Source organism: Sardina pilchardus, chromosome 13 (assembly GCF_963854185.1).
Source record: "Sardina pilchardus chromosome 13, fSarPil1.1, whole genome shotgun sequence".
NCBI classification, from domain to species: Eukaryota; Metazoa; Chordata; class Actinopteri; order Clupeiformes; family Clupeidae; genus Sardina; species Sardina pilchardus.
The window spans coordinates 29102336-29117335 of NC_085006.1; the positions used below are offsets into that span (position 1 = coordinate 29102336).

General features: G+C 45.8%; 1 protein-coding gene across 1 annotated transcript in view; it reads left to right on the forward strand.

Annotated features, from left to right (window-relative positions):
* The window catches only part of LOC134099086 (cell adhesion molecule DSCAM-like), a 162570-nt gene extending 151431 nt beyond the window's left edge, over window positions 1–11139 (forward strand). Inside the window, exons 29-34 of the mRNA XM_062551804.1 lie at window positions 519–634; window positions 2742–2891; window positions 5368–5565; window positions 6441–6743; window positions 10713–10795; window positions 10835–11139. Of these exons, the coding sequence (XP_062407788.1) occupies window positions 519–634; window positions 2742–2891; window positions 5368–5565; window positions 6441–6743; window positions 10713–10795; window positions 10835–11131 (1147 nt within the window). The 3' untranslated portion in view covers window positions 11132–11139. The remainder of the gene's footprint in view (window positions 1–518; window positions 635–2741; window positions 2892–5367; window positions 5566–6440; window positions 6744–10712; window positions 10796–10834) is intronic.
* The last annotated feature ends 3861 nt before the right edge of the window (window positions 11140–15000 follow it).

The window sequence follows — 15000 nt, forward strand, 5'->3', positions numbered from 1 at the left end:
GCATGGGAGCTTTATAATTAGATTTTTAGATTTTTTCCATTAAGTGGAAAATGTGATCAAATGCATACTCTCAAACTTATAATTAGGTTTTGGAAAGTACAATTGCTGAACAAAATATAGGATCCAGACTAGTGGGGAAAAAACACAGACCTCACTGAATGGTTCACCCTATCTACATTTAGTTCTTCTGGTGTAAGAACTATGAGCAGCTGCCATAGGGAACTTTAGAATGTCAGTAGGTCATTTTAGTTCTCTCTTCTGTACAGTAAAAGCACTCAGAAGGCCATAGATCAAAGGCAGGGCTGAAATTCAGACCTCGCTGAATAGTTCTCCTTGACTGTGTAGGAAGCTACAGGGACTCAACCAGCCTTGCAGAACTTAAAAAAACTCCCCAAAACCTTGGGGAGTGTGAACACCAAAAGTGTCAAGTTACAAAGCTAATATTCAGACGTCCCTAAAACGGTTCTCCCTGTGTGTGTGTGTGTGTGTGTGTGTTTGTGTGTTTGTCTCGTGTGCAGTAAGAACACTCGGACGCCGGACACGGTCAACAAGCAGCAGCAGACGCTGCGGATGCACATCGACATCCCGCGGGCGCAGCTGCTCATCGAGGAGCGCGACACCATGGAGACAATCGGTACGTCGCCGCGGCAACGCTCACCTGGCCCTCGAGCCGAGCGAGCAGCTGGCAGACACCTGTAGCCATGAAATAAACCCACCCCTCCTCTTCCTCCTCCTCTTCCTCCTCCTCCCCTTAAGAGATGATCCCGTAATGTAATCGCCTGGTAGGCAAGGCTTAGATGAGCTTGTCCACAGTTCAGGTTGCAGCATGTAGGCTATCACTGGCCCATTACAGTTTTTCACAGTTGCTTAAACACTAAACCCCATTCTCTGAATCAAATTCTCAAATGCCTGAACACATTTATTGAATTATTCCCTTTTTTGGCAAAACCATAGACTACTTTCACCCATTTTCACCCATTTTACCAAACATTTAACCCTTTTTGCAAAACTGTGAACACATTGTGCATTCTGATGCTCTTCTTAATTATACTGATAACCAAACAACGCAGAAGTTGAACACAATTAGTGCACAGTTGTCTCCATTTGAACTCTACCACTCAAAATTGATAACACTTCTGTCTAATGATGTGACAACCAATATAAGTCAGTTCAGAGTTGACAGAGACGCAGGGGACAACAAGTGTGTGTTACAGTAGAAGTGGGGTACAAGGAAGAGGAGGGTGCAGGTAGGAGGAAGAGGATGAAGAGAAAGACAGAGAGTCCCAAGAGTTGCAATACTGTAAATGATGATATTTGGGCAACAATCATTGACCATGTTCTGGTTCATGGAATGCCAATGAGAGAAGCAGAACTTCATGGTCCAACCCAACATCAGTGGTTTCTCTGTGGCGTCAATAATCCAAAGATTCAGACTACAGAAGAGAAATAGCGTAAATGTCCATTATCATACAGTACAGTACAGTAATCACTGAACATCCACTGTTACACACTTACTACCCTTTGAGCTCAACTCTGAGAGAGTGAAAGAGCTGAGTTATCAGTATGTCCAAGTAAGTCTAAATCTAGGCACAATACAATATTACAGTATTGCATACTTACAGTACTATCAGAGTCTGTGGCATCACAGTACAAATCATATTCAGTACAGTATTGGCCTGTCTTTCTGTTCATTTACAAAACTATTGATTTATATCTTCATATAGGCTAGAGGATATGAGTAGAGCGATATAAGTCCTTATTCTTTATTTTCACTGTGATATTTTATTTTTCAAATTAGAATGAATACAATTCCTCCAGGAGCCATAAACCCTGCCCTGAAAATTGTGTCTTCCATTGTTTGGTGTATTGTCTTATCACTGCTCTGCAGGAGTGTACTTTTGCCTGATGTGTTCAATGATTTGAGACCATTAGTTAGTTTTGAGCCAAGTTAAAAGTGTTTTGAGGTGATTGTTCAGTTTTGCAACAAGATTCAAGGGTTTCGAGAATGTAGTTTGAGTTGTGAGTTTTGTGTTCACAGTTTTGAGAAAACGGTAAAGAGTTCTGAAAAAGGTGTTCTAGCAATTGTGAAAAACTGTAAGGGTAAATGGATCGGTGGGCAGCTAAGACGAAATGTATCCCTGTTCCTTTAAGAGGTGTCACAGATTGGAGAGAGAGAGGAAGGCAGATAGGATAACACACAGAGACCTGTGTGTGAGAGAGAGTGTGTGTTTGTGTGTGTGTGTGTGTGTGTGTGAGAGAGAGAGAGAGAGAGAGAGAGAGAGAGAGAGAGAGAGAGAGAGAGAGAGAGAGAGAGAGAGAGAGAGAGAGAGAGAGAGTGTGTGTGTGTGTGTGTGTGTGTGTGTGTGTGTGTGTGTGTGTCTCCTCCTGGGATTGTATCTGTCTGTATCTGCTATATGGGCCGTGCGTATACGCAGGTCCTCTCTTGTCCCGGGCGCGTGGCGTGACCTCAACTGAGCGCCGTGTGAATGGACTGTGAAAGTGGAGCGTGGGGAGCAGCGCATCTGAGCACTGAAAAGAAATGTTTCCGTTGCCCCGGGAGACGCCAGCTCACACCACTCTAGCCTGGCTCTAAAACTAGACCTTTCTTAAATTACCACTTTTCTTCTTCCTCACTTCTCCTCCCGCTTCTTTCTCTCTTTTCATCTCTCTCTCTCTCTCTCTCTCTCTCTCTCTCTCTCTCTCTCTCTCTCTCTCTCTCTGTCTGTGTGTCACGCTCACAGATGACAGGTCCACTGTGTTGCTGACTGATAATGACTTTGGGGAGACGTCCAAGCAGAAGTCCTCCACGGTCACGCACACAGTCCACTACCAGTCCCTGTCCCAGAGCACCGGCCCACTCGTGGACGTGTCTGACGCCCGACCTGGAACAAGTAAGATCCACGACACACACACACACACACACACACACACCTGCACACAGGCATTCACGCACGCGCGCGCACACACACACACACACACACACACACACACACACACACACACACACACACACACACACACACACACACACACACACACACATACACACACAGAAACAGACAAACAGTCCCTTTACCACATCAGCAGGCTGAACTGGTGGGAAGACTGAAAGAAAGATTTTCATGTAACATGTAACATAAACCACACACACTCACACACACACACACACACTAGTATTGTGGTGAACAATAGAAACACTCAAAGTCACGCACTCAGACACATGCACACGCACACACACACACACACACACACAGAGAGAGAGAGAGAGACCTATTTGTGACCTTTATAGACTTCACAGAGGGAGCCGCAAACACAGAAGGAATAAGCAGACAGGAGCGTGTGGAGAGGGGGGGGGGGCATGTGGAGGGGGGGGGGGGGGGGGTAACCTTGAGAAGGTTGCCAGCGCGGCGGACTCTGTTTAATCACACTGACTCAGTCATATGTCCTGCTGCTGGGAGCAGAATAGCAGCGGAGACCAGGGTCACGGCACTGCAGGGGTTAAACGCAATGGAAATGATTTACCAACATGGGAGGGAAACATTGCTATCTCTTTTTCTCTCTTGTTCATACAACACACACTCTCTCTATTGCTCGCTCACACACACACACACACACACACACACACACACACACACACACATACACACACACACACACACACACACACACACACACACACACACACACACACACACACACACACACACACACAGACACACACACACAACTGAAACCCAAACATGAGAGAAACATGATAGAGAGATGCCCTAAAGCTCACCATCTGCTATCCCTCATGAAAAACAGACAGAGGAGAAAGGGAAAGGAAGAGGCATAGAGAGAGAGAGAGAGAGAATAAAACACAGAGACAGAGGCCTGCTGTAGTGTATTCATAAATAAAGTGCATGATCATATTGGACCTTACTGCAGCCATTTGTTTGCCGTAGCAGAACAGCATAGAGTAGCATGGTGGCATAGCATAGCAGTGTGCCATAGCAGAATAGCATAGAGTAGCATGGTGGCATAGCATAGCAGTGTGCCATAGCAGAATAGCATAGAGTAGCATGGTGGCATAGCATAGCAGTGTGCCATAGCAGAATAGCATAGAGTAGCATGATGGCATAGCATAACATTATGCCATAGCAGAAGTCCAACATTGAAATCCGTATTATATATTCTATTTTGAGATGCTAATAGACATTTTCCTCATTCATATTTTGCTCTATCCTCAGAATATTAGATTGGTATATAATATTGGATTATAAATGGGATATTTCTGTAGAAATGCATTCAGATGTCCTGTAAGGGTCTAGTCTAGTGTCAAACCCCCAGCTGGTTCCTGTTGCAGCTCAGTTGGCATTGGTGAACGGCTGTAGAGACAGTCAAATCAAAATCCTCTCCTGGCTGAGCGAGTGATAGCCACCGCATCTCTGCCACGCTCCAACTGGGATCACAATTGGAATGATTCCCTGCAAGAGAGAGGGAGAACAAAAAAGCACCAGAGTTGCGTAGTGCCATGAATCTTGTGAGACAGTCAGTGAAAGAAAACAAAGTGGATTGGAGTCAGCGCCTCTGTGCGCTTGGCACCGGCGTCTTCCCCCTCCCGAGACACGCTCAGGCCGTCCTCGCCGATGCTTCCGCCGTAATTTGAATCTGAATTGAGAAGCGTCTGCGTGTAGAATGGAACAGAGCCACGATTACCCCCCCCCCCCCCCCCCTCCTCATTCATTACAATCCTGCCCAGTTAACACATTTTCTTTTCTCAAGCCAAGCAAATGAGAGTGCGTCTGCAGCTATCTGGGTGAACTCTTCAACCCATAGGCATCACGCTGACTTTCTATTAAGACTGAAATTTAAGACTTTGGCAAAAAAATGAAGGTCTGAATCGATTTGGTTTTAAATTGGGGTCACTGATATGTTGCCTTCACTGGAGCCCAGTTGGCTCAGCGCTGTTAATGCAGGCTACTGACAGAGCTCTGACCGCATGTCAACTTCCTAAAATTCTGCTTCTGTCCATCTCCCTCTCTCTCTCTCTCCCTCTCTCTCTCTTCTTCTCCTTCTATCTCTTCCTCTCTTCTCCCTCCCATGTTTTTGTTGTGTTTTCTTTTTCATCCACCCTCTCTCTCTTCACTTTTCCTCTCTCTCCATCCTTCCACCTTTTCACTTTCTACACCCACTCTCTCCATCCTGTCTCTCTCTCGGTCCATTCCTCTCTCTCTCCATCCCTTCACTCTCTTTCTCCATCCCTCCTCTCTCTCTTCTTCTCTCTCTCTCCATCCCTTCGCTCTCTCTTTCTCCATCCCTCCTCTTTCTCTCCTTCTCTCTCTCTCTCTTCTTCTCTCTCTCTCTCTCTCCCTTCTATCCCTCCAGACCCCACTGCCCGCCGCACAGCCAAAGCCGGCCCTGCCACCCGCAGTCGCTACGCCAGCCAGTGGACGCTGAACCGCCCGCACCCGCCCATCTCCTCGCACACGCTCACCACCGACTGGAGGCTGCCCACGCCGCGGGCCACCGGCTCCGTGGACAAGGAGAGCGACAGCTACAGCGTCAGCCCCTCACAGGACACAGGTCAGTCAGGCAGCCAGGCCGGCAGGCGGGGGGGGGGGTGGGGGGGGGGGGGGGGGGGGGATGTGGGAGGGGACTCAGGAACTCCTAATCACCACGGGTGGGGGCCACTGATCTATAAAGAATACCTGGATAGTGCATCTACGTCAAAATTCTGAAGCCTCAGCGCGGCGGCCATTATGGGACCACTTGCCAGTAGAATCAGGACAGTTCCATTGGCTTCATTGTTGATGGGGCAGCAACAATGAGATAGTCTATCCAGATATTCTTTATAGATCAGTGGTGGGGGCAGGGAGGGTCACCGCAAAGCAACAGTCAGGTTTTAGCCCAGTGATATGTCACATGTCAATATGTGTGTGTTATTTGTGCTAATAGGTGTGTGTTATTTGTGTTAAAAGGTGTCTGTTGTTATTTATGTTAATAGATGTGTGTTATTTGTGTTAATAGGTGTGCTGCTATTTGTGTTAATATGTGTGTGTTGTTATTTGTGTCAATATGTGTGTATTGCTACATAATATGTTAATATGTGTATGTTGTTATTTGTCTTAAATTGTCTGTGTTGCTGTTTGTGTAGGTGTGTGTTGTTATTTGTGTTAATATGTGTGTATTGTTATATGTTCATATTTGTATGTTGTTTTTTGTGTTAATAGGTGTGTATTGTTATTTGTGTTATTATTTGTGTAAATATGTGTGTGTTTGTTGTTATTTGTGTAAATATGTACTGTATGTGTTTGTTGTTTTTGTGTAAATATGTATATTTGTGTTGTTATTTTTGTAAACATGTATGTTTGTGCTGTTATTTGTGTAAATATGTACGTTTGTGTTGTTATTTGTGTAAACAAGTACGTTTGTGTTGTTGTTTGCGCTCCACGCAACAGACCGGGCCCGGAGCAGCATGGTGTCGACGGAGAGCGCCTCGTCCACCTACGAGGAGCTGGCGCGGGCCTACGAGCACGCCAAGATGGAGGAGCAGCTGCGCCACGCCAAGTTCACCATCACCGAGTGCTTCATCTCGGACACGTCGTCGGAGCAGATGACGGCGGGCACCAACGACTACACGGACAGCCTCACGTCCAGCACGCCCTCCGAGTCGGGCATCTGCCGCTTCACCGCCTCGCCGCCCAAGCCTCAGGACGCCAGCCGGGTCATGAACATGGCCGTGCCCAAAGCCCACAGACCTGGTGAGACGCACCGACGGCGCACACACGCTTGGGCTGGTACGGGTCACAGGAGCATGTGCTCTTCCTCCTCCTCATCCTCATCTCTGTGTGCTTCTGCTTTACATGTTGTGCTTATTGTGGCTTCAACTTATATGTTTGTATAAGTTAAGTAAAAGCTGAAATATAGAAATGTTTACTTTATATATGTTATATATGAATGTGTACATGTATTCATATACTCATATTGTATACATGTTGCATACATATATATATATATACATATTTTTATGATTTTGTTATGTTTGTAATAGTTTTGATAGAGAAAATGGGAGTGTTGTTTCCATATTTTCTGAAAAGTGGTAAAACGTTTACTTTCCCATTTATTTCCCACTTTCCTTATTAGTTTTATCCCATTATTATATTTTGTCCAGTTTCTGACTAAATGTGTGACCTGTTGTGTGTGTGAGTGTGATGTGGGGGGGTGTACTGTAATAGTGGGTTTGGCAGCTAAGGATGGGATCCAATCAAATCATTCTGTGGGCCAGATTGGATTAGGATGCCCTACTGGGGCTTTACAGGGAAGCAGCTATGCGCTATTGCATTGCATCATGGGTACATGTGCAATAGCATATTCAGCCATATTTGGACATTATTGTCCTGCACTTCTTTTATGCATTTCTGCATGCAATTGTGTAACTAGCAGGGCAGTGTGTGTGTGTGTGTGTGTGTGTGTGTGTGTGTGTGTGTGTGTGCATGCGCGCATGTGTGTGTTTGTGTGTGTTCATCACCTCAACTGACCTCGTCTCTCCCCATGCTCTCCCGGTGGGTGTATGTTACCCTATTTGCTGCCCCACATCAGAAGACCACAACCTGAAACATACACTCTATGGAACACACACACACACACACACACACACACACACACACACACACACACACACACACATAAGACAAATGTCTCTTTTGCATGCCTGTGTGCTTGTTTGTCTCGTCTTGTGGGACTGCAGGGGGCACACACACACACACACACACACACACACACACACACACACTTGTCTGTCTGGTCCCTGTATGAGAGCAGAGGGAAGTTCTGGTCTAACCCCAGACAGGCCTCGTGTTTCAGCCTAAGGTTCAAGTTTCGCTGCTCATGGCGAATTGATGTGCTGTTTGGACACAACCACACACACACTCACACACACACACACACACACACACACACACACACACACACACACACACGCACACACACACAGCGGCCACGGAGAGTGGATCTTGCCCCCTCGACGCATGAGGGCAAACCCAGGCTACCTGCCGTCTCTCGTTCCAGAGGGTATTGTCTGTCGAAAAACAAAACGGCACTTTGGCCGCGCACAATGAAGCAGGCGGCAGGACGAGGGAGTCCTTTTCTCTCCCCTGTCTTCGGCGTCCGTCTCGGCGTCGCTAGCTCCGCGCGCCTCTCTCTCCCTGAGTGGCCCCTCCGAACAATGCGGAGAGGAAACCGGGCCGCGGGCACTGAGGCTGCAGGCCGGGGCGACCGTGATGCCACCCATCGATCTCGCCGCTCTTAAGAGGCTCGCCGTGATACCCGACACAGTCTGAAAGTTTGAGTCCTCGGCGCACGCCCACAGACAAGTCAAGCGGGTTCACCAAAGTCATCCCAAGGATGCAGCCAACTCTGTTCAGCCTGAGCCATTGTTGTTGTCATCATTATACACGGAAAGGGAGGAATTGATTGGTCAGTCTTTTGACACCCAGTGGCATCCTAATCAATCAGCAGTGATTTCTTGTTTCATGTCCACACTTGAAACTGATTAAACCACTAAGGTGCGTGCAAAAGCAGTATTTGGCTAAAAGTAGGAGCCTCCTGTTGTTTACAGTTGGTCTGAGCTATAATTGCAATCAGCATACATTTTATCTCTAGATTTTGCCCGAGACTCAATATTGTCAGATGTTAATATCTCTGAGATATATCGGTATATATATTTTTTTTTCCAACATTGTTGATAATAACAAGCACCTTCTCAGGTGAGATAGCTTTGGATATAAAAACTCAACTCCGTGCTGCTTGGAATACAAATCCACAAGGTTTTGGCGAGTGTTCTCCCCCTGAAAACATACTCAGTAGTATGCTCACCTCTCCCGAGCTGCCACAGACACTTCTGCTTTTCATAAGCCGCATCCTCCGTGCTGTCTATTTCCACTTCAGAGGCAGTCCTGTTCACTCCTCAGCAAGTGAAGTACAGCTGTCTGCCTACTTATCACATCAAAAGGAGCTCTGCACAGAGCAGCTCTCTGTGGCTCCACTCGCACGATGAGAGACCAAATGCCATCCGTCGCCAAATAATCTCATCAAACAGAACAAGTCAGTCAGACTCTCTTCTGCTTTTACGTAATTGTATGGGAGTGTAAGTGAAAAAGAGCTCCAGTTTTGTGGCGGGGATGCTGAGGAGTCGTAACAGGGGCTTGTCAGGCCCTTAAAAGCATAAAGCAGCTCACGCACCAAGTCTCTTTATGGCTGATCTTAGCTCAGTCTTGCTGCCAGTTTAAAGAGCACCGCCTTGCTAAGTTTCTTACACGCATACATGTTTGACGTGTGATCATGTGTCGAGACACGGACGGAAAACTAGGGCAGCGTCATGCCTCCTCAAGAGCCCCAACTTTCTCTTTGTAACCTCCACACTGTATCACACTGACATTGGGCCAAATCTGGGCCAGTTCCCAGCCAGATGTGTGTGGGATCTGGTCCAGATCTTCTGTCTGGACCTGTAGCCGTAGCCAGCTCTGCGATGATGGATTTTTCTCTGTGCAATAAATTCATAACGAGCTCCAGCAGAAAAGCTTAAATCTATATTTAATTCAATTAAAGCCACTGGCAATTCATCATATTTACAGGCCTTAATAAAGCCAATTAGACATACAGTGAATTATTAACACTGTGCCTGCTGAGCTCTCTAACTCCCATTGAGCTCTACTCACCAAGGTCGAGCGTGGTGCGAGGAGACAAGGATCTAGCATCTGACATTAGGTCGCGCATGTTTTTTATTTTCTGTTGCGGGTAAAGAGTGGCCAATTAAAAGCTGCTTGTTTTCTGGCCACGTTGCAGATTAATTAAAAAAAAAAAAAGAATAGAACAGAAATTAAACAACACCAGTGGCTCTGTGCAAATTGGCAGCAAGAAAAAATGAAATAAAAACATCTTTATGGAGGGGAGCGGACTGTGAGGTGAGAAGAGCTGAGCGAGCCGTTTGAGACGGGATGAATTTACGGCACGAGGTGCTAATTGGATGTCTGGGCAGACGCCCAGTGCTGATTTTAAGACCGATTCTCACTTGTGTTCAGCTTCAGATATCAATGATGTCAAAGTTAGTTGCTGCTCCTGTCTTAATGACTTTCAGTACAAATGTAGGCTGTCTGTCGAGTCTGCAGAAACGCCAGCCGATGCTGGCCGTGCCCACCTCCTGAAGTACAGTATGATCCAGATGGAGTTCAGTGTTGAGTTGAGCTGGCCCTCTGTGGATGAATGTGGTCAAACTGAATGTGTGTATGTGTGTGTGTGTGTGTGTGTGTGTGTGTGTGTGTGTGTGTGTGTGTGTGTGTGTGTGTGTGTGTGTGTGTGTGTGGAGGGGGGTCCACATTCCTATCTAGTTCCTATAGCCTTGTTTAGAGTCTTGTTAGCATTGTTGACAAGTGTTTGCCAACTGCTAAAAGAGATAGCAGATCCGACTCCATAGGCCAGATGATTGTTTTTAACCCTTCTCTCTTTCCTTGTGTTTTCTTCCATTCCTCCATCTCTCTTTATATCTTCCTTCTCCCTGTTCTTCTCTCTTCATCTCTTTCTCTCTCTCTCTCTCTCTCTCTCTCTCTCTCTCTCTCTCTTTCTCTCCATCTCTCTTTATATCTTCCTTCTCTCTGTTCTTCTCTCTTCATCTCTTTTTCTCTCTCTCTCCATCTCTCTCTTCATCTCTCCCTCCGTCCCCCCCGTGTGTCCAGGTGGTGAGCTGGTGCACCTGCCCCCGTACCTGCGTATGGACTTCCTGCTGAACCGCGGCGTGGCGGGGGGTGGGGCGGCGGCGGCGGCGGCGTCCTCGTCCTCGTCCTCGTCGGGCCGCGAGGCCACGGGCCAGACCTGCCTGGAGCCGCAGAAGAGCCGCACGCTCAAGCGGCCGGCGCTCACCGTGGCGCCCACCCCCAGCGACTCCACGCCCGTCTCCATGTCCTCCGGGCCGCCCAGCCGCGAAGTGCAGCAGTGGCAGCCCGGCACAGCCTCCACGCTGCCCCAGCGGGAGCCGGGGGACCTTGCCCAGGCTCAGGCCGCCAAACTCAGCAGCTCCCAGGAGTCCCTGCTGGACTCCAGAGGACACCTCAAACAGAGCAACAACCCTTACGCAAAGTCCTACACCCTGGTATAACACAGGGGGCACCCCGGGTGGACAGACACCTGTCCGCCCCACCCCAGCCCACCCCTCGTCAAGCCCCCACCTCTACCCTCAAGGACAACCTTCCCCACCCCCCGTCCAGAAACCTCAGCCCAAAACGCCCCACCCTACCCCATCCCTAATGCCCCCCAATGCCCCCAATGCCCCTCGATTGCTCCACTCTTTCCATGGGACTGCACTTAAAACTGGACAGCAAAAAGAGCTCTATTGCTAAGAGGAACACTTTTCAAAAACACAGAAAATGAGTTGTACATACATGTTTCTGAAGTCCGAAAAAATGGATGGTTTGCTTTGGATTCTGTCTCTTTCTGTCTCTTTGATTTCTTTCTCTCTCTTCCCTTCTTTACTCTCTCTCTTTCTCTCTCTCTCTTTCTCTTTCTATCCCTTTCTATACATATTTCTTTCATACTGTTCTGCTTATTTTCATCACATTTTTTCTCCCTTTTCTTTCTCAGTTTGATTTTCTACTCAATTAATCATTTATTTTAACTAACACCATTATGAAGATTGCCAAAATTATTTATTTAAATTGACAGAGAAAATACTTTTGAATTTATATCAAGGATAATTCTATAGTCATTATTATTATTATATAAAATAGAAAAAAAATATCTAAAAACAGAAAAAAAAAGAATCGGAATCGAGTCTTCTCTGTGGGACAACATTCCATTCTTTATTCATTACTTTTTTATGTCGGGGTGTGATTAATGATTGACTTAGCTGTTTTCTATGGCAACGTCCAATGAGATCGGAGGACAAGAAGAGTAATAGAGAGGCTCACGCCCAACTTGTCCAGTCCGCTCAGATTGTTATGTTTTTACATTCCCACGGACTGCATGGAGGACTGAGAAAAAAAAAAGAAAAAAATTATGACAACTATAGTTACGGCTGGAGACCTAAAAAGAGCGTTTTTTGTCACACTAGGGGATTATTATAATGTTAATAATATATAAATATATCTATATATATAAAGAGAGATCATTTTTATTTGTGGATAATACAGGGAGAAATGATTTGGTAAAAATAAAGTCCTTAGTCATGTTTGCAATCATCTTGTTTTGATTAGGAAGCCTCCTGTTTCCACCCTCGCTCTGCTCCACAGAGAACACAGGTTGGTTCACTCCAAAGGACACTTATCTAGAATGTTCTTGACCAACACTGAGCAGGCAAGAGGAGGAAATCAGAGTAAGTTGTGTGATCCATACTGTGAAAAGAGGTGATTTGGAACGACTGTGACCGCAAGTGGAAATTGATGATTTATGATGACCAAAATTAACAAGCCAGCACGTACAGCCCAATTAGTTGAAACCACTGACAGATACAACCGAATTAATTAAGCAATAACAATGAAATATGCTCATTAACAATTTAATGATCAGTGCAAATCCTGAATTACTAACAATTATGAATGTATTGAACAATGGATAATGGGAAAATGACAAGGAATTGATGACTAATTTTGAAGAAACTAATAACTAATAATGATGAATAATTACAAATAAAGAATCACGCTTATGACATGAAAAGTGGGTGATGTAGCCTAATATCATTCACCATTGTATATGGAGGAAGAGAAACTACCATGAGTAGACTATGGGTTAGTGCACTTTATGAGTCTCTTATAGGAGTCATTATGCTACTGAAGATCGGTGTACATTTTGCCTTCTTGAGGAAATTTGTCATGGAAAGATAGTGGACGAGAGGTCAGCCTGAAGTTAACGAGGGTATCACCCGGACAGAGGAAGTGTGAGATCTCCATGTTGTTTTGAGTTATTAAGTATACTTGTATCTGTGTTTGACAATTAGCACAATCTGTGAAGCAGGTGGTGCATCCAGGGAGAAACCCAAAGGGCCAGTGCACAGTTCTGTGCATGGAGAAACTCAAAACATTGTGAAATGTTTGCTCTCTGAACTTGAACAACCATACTATATATTTTGCACACATGCACACACAAACACACGCACACACACATACTTGCACTTGCTTTTTTCGGTCTCTCTATCTCCCTCTCACTCTGACATATATGACCACATACACACACACACACACACACACACACACACACACACACACACACACACACACACACACGTACAGTACAATGACATGAAAGCCTGTGAAGCACCCATCATGTTGTCTCGGGGAGGCAGGCAGGCGGTGTGCAGTGGGTAAGCTCGAGATAAGAGTCACGCTTGGAGAAACAGCCCCTGGCATCGCGAGGTGACTCGGTGGACCAGGGATTTCTTGGAGCTCACTGGAAGGGTTGTTTTTTTTTGTTTTTTTTCTGTTGTTGTTGTTGTTGGCGTAGTCGGCAGGATGCCGTCCTGTACGGCGTGTCACTCCACCGTGCCGCGGTGGCAGGCGGCGAGCTCGTGGGCACAAGTGAGGAGGCCTGTCAGCCGAGCCCTCAGAGGGAGAAAAGTTACTTTGGCATCAAACAAGATGTGTCATTCATTTCATACGCTGAAACTTTGCAGGTGTGGCCCGAAAAAAAAAGGAAAAAAAAAAATCTCTAGGTTTTATTCCCCAGTGTACAAAGACTCCCAGTGGGCAGGGACTGAAACAGCACATACTGAACACCACATATCCCTTTTCATACTGACTGTTGTTCCTTTCCATGTTTTTATAGACTTCGCACCAGTGCAGGTTCATACTTAATACTGATATAAGACATGGGCGATGCAATTTTGTCAAGGATTACTTGCAAACGACGGCTTTGCCATACTCCAAAAAAAAAAGAAAAGGAAAAAAAAAAAACTCATTGCTGAATTAATATTATTTTCTCCATTTCTTTCTTTCACTTTTGGGTAAAATAACATTCACTGCCAACAGATGGTGCTGTGTAGTCTTTGAAATAAAAAAAAAATAAAATTATATAAAAAAAAACAGTTGTGATACAAATGTCGGTTTAAATACAGTACTGTTCCAGTTGACCTCTGTAGAATACTAGAAAGAATGGATGGTGATGGTCTTAGAAGATACGTCAAGGGTGTGAGCAGCATGTATGTGTGTGTGTGTGTGTGTGTGTGTGTGTGTGTGTGTGTGTGTGTCTGGGAGGGCAGTGGAGCGGTATGGAGTGGCGCTCTCAGAACGCTGTGAATTATTCACACGGCAGCTCATGACATGTCTTCAGCATCACACTACAAAATGGAACGGTGTCGTCTGTGGGTCCGACGCAAGACGATTGACAGGGAGGAAAGACTGAACAAAACAAATGGAAAACCATCACTCCCCCTTTCCTCAACACACACACACACAAACATACACACACACACACACACACATGCGCACACACACACACACACACACACACACACACACATACACACACACACACACAGACACACACACACACACACACACAAGCGCGCACACACACACGCACACACACATGCACACACACACACACACACACACACACATTGAAGACCAACCTGTGAATGTGACTGTGTGTGTGGGATGGTGTGAGGTTGGATTGGTGTCAAGTGTGAAGATGCTGGAAGACACCTTGAGGCGGTCTACTGGTTGCATTCTGGGATTGTTCTCAGAAGGACAAGGATTTTGACTACCTCACACAACCCGATGTTTTTTATTTTGCAAAACATTTTTCTTTATATAGTGACACTCTACTTCCACTATACAGGATATATTGTTTTCTTCACACTCCATGATAGTCTGCTTGAATTGTCAGACAGAGAGATATGACATGTACAGAGATTTCAAAAACAACATCTTTGTGGAGCGACATGAAATTCAATAGGTCTGTGTGACATGAACATTCCAATGGTTTGTTTTGCCCACATCTCCTATTCTACACCCATGACTTACACACGCATGCACG